This window comes from Etheostoma spectabile, chromosome 8 (genome assembly GCF_008692095.1).
Source record: "Etheostoma spectabile isolate EspeVRDwgs_2016 chromosome 8, UIUC_Espe_1.0, whole genome shotgun sequence".
Classification (NCBI taxonomy): Eukaryota; Metazoa; Chordata; class Actinopteri; order Perciformes; family Percidae; genus Etheostoma; species Etheostoma spectabile.
Genome location: NC_045740.1, coordinates 31,150,993 through 31,170,810, shown reverse-complemented (window position 1 = coordinate 31,170,810; position 19,818 = coordinate 31,150,993). Strand labels below are relative to the sequence as shown.

Below are 19,818 nucleotides of genomic sequence, written 5' to 3'. Positions count from 1 at the left end.
TCCTTTATTTGACGCCATTTTGCTTACTCAGTCTACCATATGATCATTGTCTATTGCTTGCCTGTATTTCTTGTGTCATTACTTGTTTGTGTGTTTTTGTTTTTTGCTCTTATTGAAGAAAACGCTGCTGCAGTAATAACAAAATGTCCCCGTCGTGGGATGAATAAAGTCTAATCTAATCTAATCTAATACCAAACCCCCAGGTTGAGAACCACTGGAGTATAGGACAGCTTAAGATGTGAATGGGGAAGGGGGGGGATAACATGCAGCAAAGGGCAGCAGGTCAGAGCCAGACCTGTGGCCTGAGCCCCTGTACGTGGGGCGCAGGCTCTACCAGGTGAGCTACCCAGGCGCCCCGACAGTCTCATCTAAGACATCAAATACATTTCACTGGAAATACCTTCATTACTGGCTTCCTGTGTCTCAAAGAATTGATTTCAAAGTACTCTTGCTAGTTTATAAATCACTTAACGGTTTAGGTCCAAAATACATTTCTGATCTGCTACTACACTATGACCCCCCCAGACCTCTCAGGTCATCTGGGACAGTCTGCTTTCTGTCTCGCAGTCAGAGCTAAACTGGGGGGGGGGGGGGGGGGGTTCAGTTTCTATGCTCCTCATATCTGGAATAAACTCCCAGAAACCTGCAGATCCGCTGCTACTCTCAGTTCTTTTAAATCAAGGCTGAAGACCTTTCTTTTTGATGCTGCCTTTCTTTAAATTAATGCTCATTTCTTTCTTATGCTGCACTGTAACTTTTATTCTTGTGTTTTATGTGTCCTAATGTTTCTATTTTGTTTTTAACTGTCTATTCATGTGTCTTATTGATTTTTAATGTTTATGACTTTTAACTGTTTGTACTTGTGTTTTATCTGTTTAACTGATTTCGTGTAAAGCACTTTGAATTGCCCTGTTGCTGAAATGTGCTCTACAGATAAAGCTGCCTTGCCTTGCCTTACTACAATTAAACTCTGCTGTGGTTTTAGATAATGAGTTCATTCTGCAGAGGTCGGTGTCGTGTTGTCCACCACTCACCCTGTCATGGTCATGCAGCATATCTGCATAACAGGACCTGGAAGAGAAGAAGGCAAACGTGATCAACAGGACAACAGATTGAGGACCAGTGTTGCTATTTTTGATGCTTTTAGTTGAGTTCCTGAAACCAACCAACCCTTTTATTAATGTCAATAAAATACATGTACCTAAATCCAATAACTCCAAGTGAAGACGCTTTGCTTTTTAAAGGGTAACTTTGTTTTTTTTAACCTGGACCCTATTATGTGTTGTCGTATGTAAGTGGAACAGTGGGAACATTGAAATTAGTCTAGTATTAAGCGTGAGTATTAAGCATGTTGAGAAAATTGAGTCAGTATAGGATTGGATATCACAATACCTCAATATATGACCTCATCATAATATGATTCCACTGAAAGATGATAAATTATCATATTGAATAATTGACAGCCCTAGTATTAATGCTTCAATAATAATATATCTTGATTTTAGACTCACAATTAGGTCCACAGCAAGAAATACACACAATAAATATATAAAAATATACATACAAAACACACCTGTCATATTTAAAATTAAAACACTTGTGTGTAAGTTGTCATCTCAGTGTTTTCTAAGTTCAGATGAGCTGTGATGTTATTTTCTGACCCATCCAAACGACACTTACATACATTATTTTCCATTATATTACAGATCTGAATGCTGATATGATATAAAGGTGTCAGAATGACGTCGGCTTGATGGTGACCAACACTTCTTTAGAAGCTCAACTCTTCCCTTCAGAAACTAGACATTAAACACTCCAATAACTGTTGTTACCGTGACAACAAGACACAATAACATGGCTGTATTAGCCTATTAGCTTGTCTCCATGCTGTGCTGCTAGCTCGGAGCTAACGGTACCTAGCTATCTCCTGGTGGTAGTCGTACTCCTCACTCTCCTCCACCCAGTCTAAAGCTCCAGTGCTCGGGTTGGCTCTCCCGCAGAACGTCTTCATCTCGGCCCCAGCTGTCCCGACCCTCCGGGGACACGTAGGACAGAAAAAGACAATTATTTAACCAGCTGGTTACAGAGGCAGCGTTGGCCCGGTGGAGGCGGCCATCTTTCCCAGTGACGTCATACTCTTTGGGTCACGTGACTGACATTTTCACTTGATTCATTTATCACAGGGACATACAAAGATATAAAATTGATTTATTTTCAGTATAATAACAATGGCGCTGTGGCGATAGGTCTGGCATGGCGAGACTGTGAAAGCAACAATATCAAATGCCATGCAAAAAAATATTCATTTTTACTAAAGATTTGAAAAGTACACTCACTAACTGGCTCGATTCTTTAATATCATTATTGTAAAATACGAAAGATTGCTTTATAAAGAATTTATTTAAACATTTACAATGTGCTTCAGAGGATGGCGTTGGACCACAACACGGAAAATAAGAACCGGAGAACACTATTCAAAAGGAAATGGCAGAAAAATACATAAATACAATAAATACATTAACAATATAAACAATATCAATACAAGATCAAATTGGACAAAACAACAAATACATGACACAAGTTAATGAAAAATGGATTTAAAAGGAAAGAATTAGCAGCCTAAGGTTCGTGTTTATCCTGTAATGTGATGATGCTTTAATAAAATGCTCTTCATATTTTAACATTCCTATTCTGTTGACACGGATACCGCTACTTTCTTCTGTTACATACGATACAACAACATTCAGCAGTTCGTGGACTGCATCTTTTTTCTTTTTCATGTCATTAAATATACCACACCATACCATACCACCACATTGCATCACAACTGATTTGCCAGTTCAAAATCCAATAATTTCTACATGTGAAATGTCAGGCTTCGCAGGTGAATACATTCAGAACAAAGATGCAAGTAGACCGACTCGCTCACAGGCTGCAGGGGGATGTTGTGCTGCTACGGCTGTCTGGTAGTGGTTCTTCTAATTGGTCAGGACTCAGAAAGGTGTCACATTGTCCTCATTAATTATCTTCAATAGCTGCTGTTGGGTTATGTGGTGGATGTCACATGTCGGTTCAGCCGAGACACAAAACCCCTTTTCATCAGTAATAAGTAGCCATGCAAACAGTTTGGGTTTTCTGAGGGGCTTTTTGCCTCTAAAATGTCTGCTGCCACACAAATATAGTGAAGTTGAAAGGAATGTTGCGGCTGGCATTCAGAGCATTTGCTCAGCAGAAAGTACTGTCAATAAATAAAATTACAGATTGACCCTTTAAAGCAGCATTACCCGTTTGACGACATCGTGCACCGGCACACAGAGAGGGCAGTGTGCAGCTTTCTGACGTCGTGTTCTAGGATTTCTGAGTGTATTTTAAGGTGTTCTTAAGTTGGAGTAGAATATATTGTTTTTCCTTGTAACCAATTTAGCTATAGTTATTCATAACTTCAGAAATGTACCAGACAAACAAATTTTAGCTGAAGTCAGATCAGAACAAGAATGTCACCAGATTAAATCCCCGGGCAGTTTGTAGGTGTAGGAAATGAGAATGTGTCACTCTCCCTTCACTCAACACATGTTAAGGAGCCGTTGAGCAAGGCACTGAACCCACAATCTACTCCAGTGGGTAACAAAAGAAGACAGCGATGATGATGGCACTGAGCAGCTCCCAGTTCGAATGGTGTGTGTAAGAAGGAAAAAACAAGAAACTCATGTAATGCTCCCTTAGAAATAACTAAATAATAACGAGTGGCAGACTTGAACACAAGCTGGCCCTCCATGACCGAATGTCCTCTGAAGTATCGAGTAATGAAACATGCCTCGTCATTCAATACCCAATTTCAATAACTAAGGAGTAATTCTCATCAGAGTCAGTGAGCCAATCAGCACGCAGCATGCTCCTACCAAGCTCTATTAATGTCTGTGATTGGCTGGCCAACGTTACACATCGTAGAGACATGCAGGAAAAACTCGACGTTACGTCACGTAGTCGGAGCTGGAACATAAATAAAACGATTTGTGCTGTAATGTTGTAATTTCATTTTGTTTTATGAAATTTGTATTGAAAAAAGTATTGTTCAGTAACCGGTATCTAAGTCAAGGTATTGGTATTGAACATTTTTGCTACCCAGCCCTACAGGAGCAGATTATGCATATTTCAGTGTACAGACCTGGCCTAAAGATCTGCCTGAGAACCAGATCCTCCCTGGATTTAATGGGAAAAGGTGAGCTTGGGCCACGGTGTCTGTCCCTGTCATGCACACTTGGCAGTGGGCAGACAGAAGGCCATGGTGGAGGGAGGCACCAGGATGTCAGTGAAGATGGGCCGATATCCTGCAGGCAGAGGGGGGGCGCTCTGCTCCAGCAAGTCCAGAACAGACCCTCGGATGTCCCTGGAGACATCACCACGGATGTCCAGCAGTACAGACACATGTTCTTCACTGAAGTAACAGAAAAACAGGATTGTTACAAGCGGAATATTACAAAATATGCATGCTTTTAATATGGTAGATATCTCATGTTGAATTCAAACTCTTCAAAATAATCTTTTTTTCTGAACCATTTGTATTAAATCATTTTGCTACAATGATCTAGTTGGATTTTAATTAGCATAGTTTAGCGATATTATTCCTGGCTATACTGTATAGTTACACAGACGCGAAGCATTGATCTTTGATTATAAGTAATATAATACATATAATATATATATATTAAATTGCACATGAGAATTCAACTTTTTTTAAACATTTCTGACAGTTTTTCATGACAGTGTTGGTCAGTTTGCCTACCTGACAATCCCTCGTTGCAGCAATAACACTGAAGTGAGATGTTTGGGGACGTAATTTGAAGTAAAAAAAAAAGAAATACATTTCATGGGGCCTCTGGTGATCTATCTGTGAATGATTGTAAAGATTTAGAAGGAATATGTTTATGTCATTTCCTCTCTAACTGGGAGGTTTTGGGACTGACTGGTGGGGGTGCTGTGGACCAAGTACACATGGAGATACACTGGTAGGTAAGAGCCTGTGATGTATCAGCTCATTCAAATAGCTCACGTTACTGTATTGTGGGAACTGTTCATTTAATATTGTATGTGGAGTTTTGTTTTGCGGGGTGAAAAGTTCCTTCCTGAGAATATTTCGCAGAGCCACCGTCGCTGCGTCCGGAGCTCAGCACCGCCCTAGACCGTTGTGATTGGTTTATAGAAAGCCAAACGACCCAGAGTGTTTTTTTCTCCCATCCTAGAATGCATCTGTGGTGCAGCCAGACTCCACAGCTGTAGCTCTGGTAATGAGAGATTAAAAAGCAGGGGAGGTCCAATTACCTGATGTCAGGGTATTTGGCTGCGAGTCCAGAAACTTCCAGAGTGAGCATGCCGGGGTCTTTCAGTCGGATGAAGTCAGCAAGGACGGGTAGTAAGGCCAAAGGATTCACTTCAGGTACTGACCCTTCACCTTCCTACAGAGAGGTACACGTATGAGTTTGATTGACAAAATATATAAATACTTGGGACTGAAACTGTTATTGGCTGACTGTTTTGCACGCCATAAACTGTGTATGAGTAACAGTATTCAGTGTTGTATTCATGCAAAAGACATTCGAAAAGCTTGAGGGACACTTACACTCTCCTCAAAAATACAGGATGCTATGACATCTAATACTACAGTAGCATAACAACCTAATCAGGATAAATTAAAGTGGCTCCGTCCGGAGCTTAGCCCCGCCCAAGATGATTGTGATTGGTTTAAAGAAATGTCAATAAACCAGAACACGTTGTTCTCCCATCCCAGAATGCTGTGTGGACTAGCCAGACCCTCCTCAGCAGCGCTGTGGGGGAGGGTCTGGCAAAAAAGACTAGGTTCCAGACCTCACAGACAGCTACAAAGAAAGAGTACTACAACTGTAGTATTCTTCTACAAAATCTGTACAAGTTTTTAAGTGCATTCATGATTTTTCTTTATTATTTTTATTTATGACAGCAAAAGTCAGTCCTTCTCACCAGGCCGTGGAGGATTTCTCTAAACTGCTGGTCGTCCTGAACCATCTGCTGGGCGAGCTGCCTCCTCTCCTCGGCGCTGCGACACACCAGCCTCTTCTGCATCAGAGCGCGGACGTACTCCACCACCATCAGCCACTGGGCCTCCTCCTGCAGACGCTGCACACACAATAACAAGACTCAGCAGCCATGTTGAGCACACACCGCAGATTCCCCCAGAAAGTTGTTTTGCCACATGTAGTGTCTTTTTCTTCGAGAAGGGCCCGGCTGGGGACAGTCACAGATGGCAGCATTATTAATTACTAGCCATATATATATATATATATATTATTTTATTTTTTTCCTTTAAATATTTGAAAAATATTCATGTTCATTTGCCAATGTGTGACAGCCCGTACAGCTGTCTTTAATTTAAATGTTTGATGGATTTTTTTAATCCCATCTGTGCATTCTTTTTATGTTATTGTATATTATTTTATTTTATATGAACAAATAAAGAAATGTAGAGCGTTTTGGGTGTCGCTAAGACTAAAAAAGCTCAATTTAAATACATTCCATTTACCAATACACATAGTAGTACACTAGTATGGCTGCAGAGTCCTGCTTCACTTTGTTTCATGCCTTTTTAACTGATAAACACTTCACCCAAAAAACCCTAGTTCTTCAGCTTTAATCAACCAATGATTGCCCAAAGCAGTTCTACCACTGAGAAATGCCTGTTTGTCTAAAATAGAATCCGAATCAGAGCAAAGCTGGGACCTGTCTGCAGGGCGGTCGAACGCGGCCGTACAGCTCCAGGTGATGCTCCAGCACGCAGCACAGTTTTTGGGTGGGGTCTCCCTGGACCAGCCAGGGTCGGGTCAGCAAGCCTGGGAGGAAAGGCTGAAGGTCCAGCAGGAGGTGATCCATCACCAGGCGACACGCCCGTCTCACTGCCCGGTCCAGAGCTGTCAGAGGGTTGGGAGGAGTGCGAGATAACTGCCCCGCCGACCGGGACGACTGCTGCTGCTGCAGGCTCTCTGTGGACGTTCTGGATGGAACACAAGGAACACTGTATTGGTTTTTAACTTCATTACGCTTTTATTTAGCAAGTTATTGTAATCTGTTGTGATTGCGGGCACTACTACATAAATAACAGCACCGCCTCAATCAAGAAGGTCATTAGAGCTGTTCAGTTGGAGGTACTTAACACAATTAGCACATTTGCAGATTATTACTTTTTGCTGAGGACACAATGATTAGTCGGTAACCTCCTCATAGGGAGTAGAATAGAAGAAAGTAGCAAGCTGCTCTCAGTCTTTGACAACGGCATGTATTAAACCTCAAAAAGTTAATAGTTCTTGCCATAGAAGTTGAGTAGTGCTGCATGTTTTGGAGGCAAACAGGGTACATACAGTATAACTATGTCTTGTGTAGGAGCACATAATGTGTATCCATGCAACTACCTCCCTGCTTTCATGCTGTAACTCATTGCTATTTGATGCATTGCTTCAAAATCAAATGGTGTCATGTCATATTTGATAATCTGTAATCAGAGCTGGTTCAGATGATCAGTGTTCAGATCCCTTACTTAAGTAAAAGTTGAAATACAGCAATGTAAAATACATGAATATCATCAGGAAATTTTACTTTCAAAAGTAAAAGTACACATGATGTAGAACGGGCCCTATTTGTATTATTATATATACTGTAAATCTTAATTTCCCCATCACTAAATGCCCACTGGCAATAAAATTAAAAGCTATACATCCCATCCATTTCTGAGAGGCACAGTAAAATTGTAATCGTTGATGATTCTGGGAGTGTAATTTGCCAAAATAAACAGGATCAGGTGTCTCTGTGATTAGCTTCTGTAGATAAAAAAAGACTTTTTCCAACTATTTCCCACAGGCAAGAATCTGAGCTGCTCTTTTTCTAGTTCTCCGTAATTTGCAGTATGAAGCACCTCTTTTGTACACTAACACAGCTGCTGCAAACATTACCTACACCCCTTGTGATGATTGCCAACCAGGGTACAAAATTCTCACCATCCACCAGCCAAATCCTGGCAAATAATGGAAGTTGCCTGTAGAGTTGCTTCACTGACCAGCCAAAAAACAATGTCCGTCTATTGAGTGGCAGGTAACATCTGAACATTCACGAGCCATTTGGTTGGTGGACAATAAAGTTAATTTTGCACCCTGTTGCCAAAATGATATAAAACATATTTACAGTCACCAAAGTCTTCAAAATGATTCCAAACAGTGTGACAAAGCTTTTCAGTGGCCATTCACCATCACTTTGCTATATCTCACTTGAGGATGATGCAGTTGCTGATGGAGGCCAGCAGATAGTGGAGGTAGTATTTGTTTTTGTTGTTGCTTGAATTCCTGCGATGGTCCTTCCCAAATTCCACCAGGGCTTCTCGAAACCTGCGATGTGACGGAATGGACATTAAAGAAAGGGTGAAGGTGAAAACTTGCCCAAGCCTGTTTCACTATGTGTGACAGGCAGCCCCAAGCATGATCCCACACCTGTTTAGGAGGTTCTCCATCTCATACAGACCCATCTGTATCGTCTGGTCTCGTAGAGACTCCCCGATCATCAGAGCCACCTGGGCATTCTCCTCCAGCATCTACCATGGTACCACAAACAAACAAAACCACATCAAATACACGGTGATAGTATGATTTAAAAGGAGCAACTGTTAGTTTTATCTGTGTGTGTGTGTGTGTGTGTGTATTGTATTCATTGTGTACTTGTACCTGTGTGATTATAGTGGGCAGGCTGGTGTGGTAGAACCCTTCATGGTCTGTATCTGGCTCCTGGTCTCTCTGCCAGTCTTGCAGCTCCACCTGTAACGCTTTGTGCATCCACTCAGATACACTCTTCTAAAACAGCAACAACATGGACACACACGTACTTAGCATAACACAGATGCCATCGTGTTCCTCAACATGTTTTGGCACTCTTGATGTGGTTCTTTTGCATTTTCAATTTCAATATTACCAACTTTCCCAGATGTGAATTGCATTTATTTTCATAGGTTGTCATCATGTCCCTTTTGAAAAGATAATCAATATGCATGAATAAATTGTTGGAGGATGTGATATGATAGAAGTCCAACACAGGATGTGTAGTTATATGTATATCCAGCCTATGTAATGTCTTTTTAATTTAGTTTCCAAACCTGCATACTAACATTTTCTAAACTAAGTAGGTTCCATTCATAGGTTATAGAGGTCACAATTCATGTAGCTTATCCTAACAAAATTGCTTTTGTGTTTGACTCACCCGAACACTTTGGACATATTTGTTCTGCAGCTGCTCCAGTCCCTCGGGGGAGATGAGAGGTCCCAGTTCTACTTTCTCCCTCTCGGCCACCAGCTCTGGGTGACCCATCATGTCTGGGCTGCCAAATCAAGACAGGCAGACTCTGAGCTTTGATGGTTGACAATGTCCAACAGGTTCACAGGCATCCAAAACAAATGTTTTCACAATATGAAAGTTAAATTAAAAAAATCATTACTAGGCCTGTAACCAATATTACATAATTGTTAAATTTTCACTCTTTTTACATAATCGCGGTGTCTTTATTTAACCACAATTAATTGCTAACATGAGCCAAGGTCTTAAGGCGTAGGACTGGTAACTGTTGATTTTGTTTAGTTATGCCAAATTGTAATTATAGAAGTGATTATAGGTGAGACTATATATTTTTATTTCAATTGTTAGTTGTTGCCACTTGGCCCTAAACATGTTCATAGCAACAAAAATGACAAGGGGGGGGTTACAGTTAGACTAAAAATGTTATGATAATAAACATAATAAATAATAATAATAAAGAGAATAAACTTTATTTAATTTGAAAAAGTAATAAATAAATAAAGTACGCTTGTTTGGTCCCCTTTTGGTGCACACCCGACTGGGATTGTTGCGTTCACACCTGCCCAGATGATCTGCACCAGCAGGGCCAACAAACTGTAGTGGGATTCTACTGAAATGAACCAAGAACCAAAGTGACAGTTAGGTTCATGTTCATTATGTGAAGAGCAATTCTATTGTATGTGCAGTATGTATTGTATGTCCACTCAAATTAGGAGCTTTAATGTCTTCAATGACCTCCATCTCTCAAGTCACCTCAAATAAAAACTAAATAATCCTCATTTCAGGTCAGGAATCTCACCTGTTGTAGATGCGTAACACCCAGTTGAGCACAGCAAAGATTTCCCCACTCTCCAGGTCCCAGCTGCTAACCTAGGCCACAAGTATCACTTACACATGTAGAATGAGCTTGTCACCAGTCTGAAAATAGTTGATCCAAATGGTGATAAATCTACAAACTCCAGTTGGCAATAGATAACATGACTGGGAATTAAAAAATTAAATTAACTGAGAAGAAAGAAACTTATTGTGATCGCACAGTACAGAGTAGTGACCCCAGAGTCGCTGTTCAAACAGGAGCCGGGACAGCAGAGAGAGACAGGGGACATACAGCGTGTTAATTAAGGATTTACTTTCAAACAAAAGCACAGAGTTGCTAGTCGATAGAACGGTGGAAACACTAACTAAGGCAGGTTTGGTAAGTTGCATTTAATTTATGTCTGGAATGAAGTGTGTTTCATGATGAGTTAACAGGTATCTATTCTTCTCTTGGCATGTGAAAGAGTGAAACTTGAATTCAGAAGGTGTACAGTTGTATTTCTCAGTTTATTAGTAAGAATATTTTCTTTCTTGACATTTTGAGTTCATTTTGTTACCTAAAAGCTACGGGAGCTAAGCAAAGTCACCGCTGGTGAACAATGCATCCTGGTACATGTAGGCAGAGCTGTCACGGCCACAACTACATATACCACCAGTATTGATCGGACATGCACAATGGTGGCAACTTTTCCCTTTAAAGGCAATGTTTTAAGTCTGATGGCTCTTAATATTAAATGCAAACTATGATCATACATAGAAGAAAATGCTGCAAGAAACAATAGTCGCTGTAACTGTTTAGAGAGATTTGTGGCCTACATGACTTTAACAAAATATAAACAGCAGCACAGTTGTATTTCTCTCCCACTATCACTGACCTGTGCCAGGTGAGCATGTAAACAGCGGTGGCTGGCCCTCAGGTACGCTCCTGTTAGCCGGTAGTGTGGGGGGACGCAGTGCTCCAGCAGGTGGCGTACGGTGGCCAGGTCAGCCATGAGACCGTGTTGGAGAGCAGAGAGGTGGCCTGCTAGACCCGGACCACGTGTGTGCAGGTAGGAAACACTGCGGAACCGTGCTGAAACTGCTTCCTCTAGTACCTGAAAGGCAGGATATGTGAGACAGGAGCAATGTTATTATAGTCAACAAAAAAAAAAAAATGCAGTGAAAAATATTTTTAGTGAACTGAAACTAAAGAAAGAGATGACGTTGACATTCCAGTAGATAGTTGCTTCAGTTTGGACTCTAAAGCAGAGCAAAGATTAGTCTCGCATTGCCAGACCTCCACAGCGCTGCAAAGGAGGCTCTGGCTAGTCCACACAGCATTCCAGGATAGGAGAAAAAGGTCCTCTGGTTTATTGGCATTTCTTTAAATCAATCATTGTCTTAGACTGCTCTAAATACTGGACGGAGCCACGGAGCCTCTGCTTAATAGTCTCAGGAAGGAAGTTGTTTTTGTGGAACATGTGTGCGTTCTCCGATTAGACAGATAGTCTAGCTAGCTGTCTGGATTTACCCTGCAGAGATCTGAGGACCAGGTAACCATAGTCCTCAGATTGGACAGATAGTCTAGCTAGCTGTCTGGATTTACCCTACAGAGATCTGAGGACCAGGTAACCATAGTCCTCAGATTGGACAGATAGTCTAGCTAGCTGTCTGGATTTACCCTGCAGAGATCTGAGGACCAGGTAACCATAGTCCTCAGATTGGACAGATAGTCTAGCTAGCTGTCTGGATTTACCCTACAGAGATCTGAGGACCAGGTAACCATAGCCCTCAGAAATCCACCAGAGGTTAGAACACCAACACAGAGACAAAGGACGGGGACGGACACCAGGCGGAATTTCCGGCGGAACCTGATAAATTCCAGAAATGAAACATCCTCGATATAGACTATGTTTGCATCAGCTGGTGCTGACCTGGAAGAAGCATGCTCTCCAGCAGCGAGGTCGTCCTGGGGGCAGGGGTCTGGTGTTGCCTCTGCTGCGCCCTCTCTCCTCCAGGAAAGCTTGGTCCAGGGCCTCTTCCCGCTCCACTATCCTCACCGCCGATACAAATGGGGTTGGGTTTTGTCGGGCCAGAGCCAGAGCACTGCTCACCACCGCCCACAGCTCCTTACCTGCAGGGACAGGGGGGATGTTGAGAATGGAGAGAGACGTGTGCTTCCATCAGAAACAATTCAGCCTGGCAATGAATGCTGCTGATACCCAATATCACTCTCTCACTGCTCTTATCTAGGCTACACACATCAAATATACTCTAATATTTTGTTGTCATTCAGTTTGTTCATCAAAGCTACTTTAAAGTTTACACTGATCAATATTTAGAGCCACTGATGAAATGACTGTGTGTACTGTGATAGGAGGTGATTTAGGTGTTGTTTGTAGTTATACACCCATGTAAAATCATCACCCAAATGCGCACTTCTCCTCAACACTGCAGAGCTTTTTTAACATCTTTTAGGTCATTGTTTTTGTTTTTTGGCCCTAAATAGCTGCAGCTGCCATTAAGGTTAGCTTTTTAGCAAAAGGTCCAGATAAACTGACCGTACTCTACCTACCCAGAAGCAATCAGTAGAGAGACAATATAAGCAACTACTCTATCACTGTTACTAGATCTATTAGAGATTTCTTTCCTCAGGAGTTGGTAAGTGGCTGAAACATGACTCTAAATGAATGCCAGTGCTACTATGTGTCTACTGGGTGTGTAAACAGGCAACTTCTGCTAACATGTTTGCCAAAACAAAACTTATTGAGAATTGATACACAGTCTTCCTCTAAGAAATTCTGTTGATACCAGATAGATTATGGATACATAGTATGTATTTTTATACCCATACAAAAATATGTGGCACTAAACTACAACAAAAAACAGTTGCCATATTGAATAAGTTTGCTTTTGAATAGGTCAGATGAATTAAGCTGGTATAACTGCATAAACTGTGAAGCTGTCTACCCCCGTGTCGAGGATCTTACCCAGGGCGTCCACCAGTTGCCCGACACCAGAGAAATATTTGGCCACCAGCTCCTGGTCCTCTTTACTGAGTGCACTTCCTGCCATCTCATTAGCCCCATGGAGCTGCCAGAGGATGTCGTCCTGCCAGCGCTCCAGATCCATCAGCCGGGCGTGGGCCTCCAGGAGCCGCCGGGACTCCACTAGACGCTCAGTCTCCAGCACCATGCTACGCACTGCAAAGCACGGAAGGGGAGGAGGGGGGGGAGAACTTTGTTCCTTAAACTGTCAACAACCTCTTGCTGCTTATTTGGTCTGTCAAAAACTGAAGTTGCATATTTTTGTTTCCTGCTTTTCTACAATTTACCATAAAATAACATAATTATTGTAGGGCTGATGATATTGCATTATAGTGTCAGTTTACTTGCTATTTTGTCTACACAATGTACAGTATGGATCCCAGTAGGATGCTTTATGTTTTAACCTTTCGCTGAATTCATTGGAAATGAAGGACTTTGTGCAGCCTCCCACCAGAGTAAAGACGTGGCAGGTTGCTGACAGCAGCGAGGAGCTGACGGTGGTTGACAGACACTTCTCTCAGCCTCTCCAGAGACTTCACCCCCTCTGTGTTTCCATTGGACTCCAGTCCGGCTTTCTTCAAAGCATGTGACACCTCCTTCAGCTCGGCCCTGGCCTCCCGGAGTTGCTCCAGCCCCCAGCCTACCCCCTCCAGGTACGACTGGACCATGGACTGAAAGGAAAGCAGCAGCAGCACGGTCACTATTGAGCCCCACTGGTGACTAATGGCAACAATTTATTCTGAAGTGCACAGCTGCAACCATTTACGAGACCATTTCATAAAGTCAGGTCATATTGCATCATATTGTGTATGCAAGTCTGTGTGTGTTTTCATGTGTGTCTGTGATGTCACCTTGAGTCTGGTGTGTATGGAGGCAGTCCTCTGACTCTCTCTCTTCTTGTACTGGCCCAGTCGTTCTAGATGCTCAGGTTGACAGAAAACACCTGAAGCCCACTTCAGAGCAGCGCCGCGGGCCAAACACTCGGCCCTCTCCACCTCTGGCCATACCTTAGCCACAGGCACCGTGTCTGACAGAAAAATAGACAAAAAAAGGGGAAAATAACAATATTATCAACATTATTAAAAAATATAGTTTGTTGTTGAGTTAAAGGAGGACACACAGCAATTTTATACATCAAAGTCTGTTTACAGGTCTTGGGCAGTACTCCTGCAGATGTGAAAAAGTTCTACAAAGCCTTTTGTGGCTCCAGGGGCAGCTTTGCAAAATCTGATAAAAGCCCTAAAGTTTGAGGCTTCATCCACACTACTAGGTTTTCATTCATGAACCATCTCCGTCCACACGCTCTGTATTACAAATGATCTCCATCCATAACAACACGTCACAACGCATCTCACATGACCATTTGGTGACCATTCACTGGCCAGTGTGTGCCGACGTAAACCTGGTTTAATTTAAACATTGACAACCAGAGACCACATTCAGACCTGTGTAAATTGAACAGCTGACTAAGCACAACATTTAACATGTAACATCTGCAACAATAAGAGCTTAGTTATTATTGGCTGTTTTTGCCTGAGAATCAACTAGTGATCCATTCACACCATGATACACAAGCCCCTCTTGGTTTTCTGCTTTACTGCAGAGGTGGGTAACTGCACCTGAAACAAAACCCATCTTACTAACATGGAAAATGCATAACCTTTATAAAATACAACATTAAGTCTGTGGGAAACATCACAGGCAATATTTCACATTGCAAATGCCATATATTTATTAGGTGTGGCAATAGGTTATCATATAATAAATTAACTTGATGGCATTTTTTTCCCTTTATTTTTGCAGGGCCCCCGTTTTGCAGATAATATTATCAAGCACCCACAGACAATTGGCAGTCAATTCGGACTCCTTAGATCAAATGTGGTCACCACAACATATTTTCTTGTCTTTATTTTGGTAGTTGTGACATTTCGGTGTAGCTTCATCATCTGCTTTTCATTTACCTGGCAGTCCTTTCACCAACTTCATGTCCATGTTTTGCTAGCAGTGCAGCAGAACCAAGCATTATATATTCATAGCTAGGGTTGCCGCCTCTCCCATTAAAACGCTGCAGTCATAACAGTCATTATTTCTTTCTGCCTCCAAGAAATGTTTGGAGATATAAAATCCAGTGTAGTGTGATAAGGTTTGTTCACAGCTGGGAATTCTCTACAACAGCAATTTTGTACTGTATTATATAATGTTTTCTTTATGGGTTTTGCATTTACCAGCTCAAGAAAAAGGACACCCTGATTGTGTTCTAGCTTTCAAGATTGTCCCCAAATGTCCTCTTAGCTCTCCTATCTTTTACTGCTCACTGCTGAGCTGGCAACCATAAAAAAAGACAATTTTGAGCATGCTAAGCTAAGCAGCAGCAGTATTGATGTTTAGGGAATGGGATATGCTGTACAGTCTGAACCAAGCCTTTCTCTGCACCCTAATGGAGAGGATGTTTTTATAGCCGAGAGAACTGAGGCTCTGTTGTCAGTTTACTAGTCAGGCAAGCAGGATATCACCTCTCATCTTTGTTAGTTAGTCAGCTAGACCAGCCACTGCAGAACCCGTACTTCTGCAGCGGCCAGGGGCTACATAGAAAGACTGGAGAGTAGGTCAACTAATTTAAAAATATATGTACATTTTGATTTGATATGTCCACATATTAGCATTAAGTCAACTGTAACACCTGAATACCACCTGTTGAAGTGACTTTTATATCATGTATAGTGCTATATATTTGGAACATACATTGAGAATCAATGATGGGGTAAATGCATTTTGTGACAGGGCGGTTGGGTACCTCAGACCAAAAAGGTTGGGAAGCGCTGAGCTGACAGGCAGCCGTGCAGCCATCAGAGTCACCTCCGTCATGATAATGATTCCAGTTGAATTAAACAACTTAATTGGTCTTAGTGACTCAGCAGAGAGTAATGTGCTGTGCAAGGTCAGCTGCATTCAGCAGTCTTTATGTGACTTCAGGGTTGACAGCTTGGTTGATTGTGTTAACATAACAACATTGGAACAGTCATCACTAAAGGTTCAGGTTTCAGTCTTGGTAAGTATAGCTATTCATGACTCTTGTGTGTGGATGTTTGGACGTCTCAATTACACAAACAGGACTGTCTGTGTCTCAGAGGAGGTCATGGGACACGGCTATCTCCTACCAACATTAAATATGAGCGCTGGAACGTCATCATCAGCAACTCTGCAAAACAATAAACCATAGAGCTCACATGCTGGAAAGTGATGAGTCATGTAAGCTGGTGCTAAAACAGCACAGCCAAAAAACACAACTGCACAGAGGACAATAGCTTCACAGATTACTGCACTATAGTACTCTGGTATTGGAAAGTTGGTATGGACACCAGCAGACTCTCGGGTTGTGATGGAGGATTTCAGCCGGTCTTACGGCAGACCTACTTCTGCATCGCTTTTTCATGCAGATATTCAGTGTTTTTAAAGATGCACTCTTCCGATTTGACATGTTAATGTCGGGGTTTGAGGCATAGAGTTATAAGTGAAGCCAAAAGCTCTGGATCGCACCTTGGTGGCTGGCTGCAGTATAGGTCACAAACCCCGCCCCCTCCATGTTAGCGGATAGGACAAGGGCCAAACAAAATACATCAAGGTACATGTCTAATTTTTTTTCAAAGATGGTTTCTTTCATTTTAGGTTGTTCTTATTATTATGATGTTTGCTCAAGTGTACGTATATTTGTAATAAGTTTGGCTTTTATTAGTTTTTTCATGCCATAAAAAAGGCGCCAAGATGGCAGCACCATATCTTGAATATTTTGGCTTCACTTTTGAAGAGTGAGAGGAAGTGAAGACACATCGTTCACCTGTATATACAGTCTATGGTTAATGTTAATTTACTTGTCACAAGGAACACAAAAGATGGTATTAAGTTACATTATGGAAAGTGTGGAATCCTTAATTGTTTGGAGTTGATACTATGCAAGTCAGGATAACTCGACCTCTGCGGCACCATTCTTTTGTTTATCTGGTTCCCCAAAATGCAACAATTTGATGGAAGTTTAATACCAAAACACTAAATTGTCTCTTATAAATTTTCATTCAAATGGAAAATAGCATAATAAGTTGCATTCATTCTTGTCAGCAGTTGAGAAAACCTCACAACAAGGTTCTTTTAGTAGCTGTTAGCTTTCGATCATTTGGCATGATCGTCAAACCCAGTGGTCATAGACATATTTTATAAGAAAGTCTTTATGTACAAAAAATTTAAATCAAAACATCTATAATTACGTGAAAACTGGGCAAAGTCCATCTGCTGATTAAGATTGTGTGATATGACTGACAGCTAAAAAAAAACTACTAAATGGACCAATGGAACAAATGGAACTATTTGAAAATGCATTCGAACCATCTGAGAGAAACTTTCATTTTTTCCACTAAAACTCAAGATTACAGCCCGATCACAGCTCCTGTGTTCAGGGAGGAAGCTTCGTCACACTAAAGCTTGTTGACACTGACTGGCAACTGTTCAATATGTAATCAAATGCAAGTGCTGGCTCACAAATGCATCACTGTAAACCCAATACTTGATGATCATTTTTGAAGAGTTCATTCATTTTTGTCATAGACAAGTAACACTGTAGCCATGCACAGCTTTGTTTTGTCCCTAGCTATTGAAAGACTTTAGATGAAGTGGGTGTGGGCCTTTTAGCGTGTTGTCAACAGGCAAACAGTGTGTGTCTGTGCATCCAGTTACCTTCTGGCTTGTCCCCACCACTCTTCTGATCCCCTGCAGACATTGAAGTTCAGTTTTCAGCCGCCCGTCTGACCGACAAGTGGAAGAAGGAGAAGAGATGAGATGATACAAAGGAGGAGGAGGAGGAGAAGAGATGAGATGATACAAAGGAGGAGGAGGAGGAGAACGCGTGGAGGAGAGAGGGCACATATCCATTCTACTGACGGCTTTCCTCTTTTCCCTCACACACACACACTCTCTCTCCCAGACACATCCTCTGCTGAGAGGGCGACAGGAAAGGGAGGGAGCTGGGGGGAGGAGAGGGAAGAGAATAATGCTGGAGGGTGTGGAGGGGTGGGTTTGACGGGAGAAAGGGTAGGAATATGTGCTATATTCAAGGAACTGTTGAGAAGACGGTAAATATTATTAGAGGATAATAAAGAGCTTGCATGTCACAATATCCATCTCCATGACAACTGAGCAAGAACTTCACCCACTCATGAAGGCCATGCGATGCAGTTTAAAGGTCTGGAGAATGCTAGCAATGTAAGCGGACCTTGAGGTGGGATTGTTTTCTCAAATTTTTCATATTTAAAGGAATAGTGCGACATTTTGGGAAATGCTCATATTCGCTTTTATTGCTGAATCGGATGATGATCGCAACCATTCTAATTAAGTAAATGTTATAACTGGTTAGTATAATTTATACAAAAACAAGTGTAAAAAAAAAAATTGTATGTCTACAGTCAACTTGAGACAGTGTGCTGATAGAATTAGAAAACATATTTTAAATAGTTTTCATGTTTAAGTATTTATGACTTTTTTTCTTCCACATTAACAGCAACAAGAGAGAGAGAGACCAGGAAAACAATCCAGATGGTGGCAGAAAGGGGCTGGGGGGGGTTAAGTGGACATATTGTTCTACAAAACCTCTTGGGAGTCGAAGAGTCTCCTGAACTTGTAAAGGGAAACCAATTAAACACACAGTTACAGGAAGAAACGTTGTGTGATGCATAAGTCATTAGCCCACAAAAAGAAGAGATCCCATAGGAGCACAGGACTAATGGAGTCAGTGGTTCCTTCATTGGAAGGCACGTTACAGGTGTCAGCAGATGATTTAAGCCAGGCATTTTTCTCTTTTTAACACCAAGTAACTTGTGGCTCTGTTGTCGATGCTGAAATAAGTGTGTTGAACTCTTCCACTAAAACAAAAGCAGACGGTGTCATTGACCCTCTGTGATCCTCTGCAGCTGTTTGACCAGCGCCAGCTACTACCACTGAGGGAAGTTTGTTTGTTAAGTCCTGTGATCTGGCTGCCCTGTTTATGCCTTCAAACTTCCCGGATCTCTTCAAAACACAGCAAGGAGTGTGCCAAGTGGCCCCGTGGCTGGAGCCAACACAAACACGCAAACATCTTTCAGTGCTGCACTTCATATTTCCTTATGCAATTCTAGGATATGTGTTGTGAGCTACCTTTAAATACCAAATTTAATCTGAATAAGGGAGACAATTGTGAAAGAGCGGACTTTGAGAAAGCTTGAGTGGGATGTGATCGGTATGCGTTGTATGTTAAGGGACTGTATGAAAGTTATTTTGGTTTGGAAGGAACCTTATGTTTTACGTTTTTTAAAGAAAGATCCTTCGACAGTTAATATTTTTTTTGGACTCTGCTTATGACTTACTTATAAAATCTACACACTAATATATCTATACACTAATATGAATACACAATAACATTTTATTATGTTATTTATAAGTTGATATGGTAAATTTCCAACAAACACATCCAGCAGATAGGGAGCAACAATAGCATCTATTTAAAGTTGTGTTTCTGGTCACCTTATAAGTGAAAGTCCAAAAGCCCCCTACCCATATTTTTGTTTTGGTCTCCAACAACCCCTGGGAAATAAGAACT

General features: G+C 41.6%; 2 protein-coding genes across 3 annotated transcripts in view; both read right to left on the bottom strand.

Moving 5' to 3' along the window:
• LOC116693394 (protein arginine N-methyltransferase 7-like) overlaps positions 1-2,130 on the bottom strand; it is a 12,178-nt gene extending 10,048 nt beyond the window's left edge. Inside the window, exons 1-2 of the mRNA XM_032522337.1 lie at positions 1,917-2,130; positions 1,035-1,071 (exon numbers count right to left, since the gene is read on the bottom strand). Of these exons, the coding sequence (XP_032378228.1) occupies positions 1,035-1,071; positions 1,917-2,011 (132 nt within the window). The 5' untranslated portion in view covers positions 2,012-2,130. The remainder of the gene's footprint in view (positions 1-1,034; positions 1,072-1,916) is intronic.
• A 1,014-nt stretch (positions 2,131-3,144) lies between these two features.
• On the bottom strand, positions 3,145-18,185 carry LOC116693387 (exocyst complex component 3-like protein). 2 transcript variants are annotated; one of them, XM_032522324.1, is made up of 15 exons: positions 17,925-18,185; positions 14,051-14,226; positions 13,651-13,870; positions 13,143-13,355; positions 12,087-12,286; positions 11,049-11,267; positions 10,157-10,227; positions 9,265-9,382; positions 8,736-8,861; positions 8,505-8,605; positions 8,286-8,402; positions 6,751-7,021; positions 5,995-6,150; positions 5,320-5,453; positions 3,145-4,435 (listed from the first exon to the last, which is right to left on the bottom strand). In XM_032522324.1, the coding sequence occupies exons 1-15, from the start codon at positions 17,965-17,967 to the stop codon at positions 4,249-4,251; spliced, it is 2,352 nt and encodes a 783-aa protein (XP_032378215.1). In that variant the 5' UTR covers positions 17,968-18,185; the 3' UTR covers positions 3,145-4,248. The 2 variants fall into 2 exon arrangements, with proteins under 2 accessions (XP_032378215.1, XP_032378216.1); XM_032522325.1 differs by lacking the exon at positions 5,320-5,453 and having other exon boundaries at positions 4,343-4,435.
• Between the last annotated feature and the right edge of the window lie 1,633 nt (positions 18,186-19,818).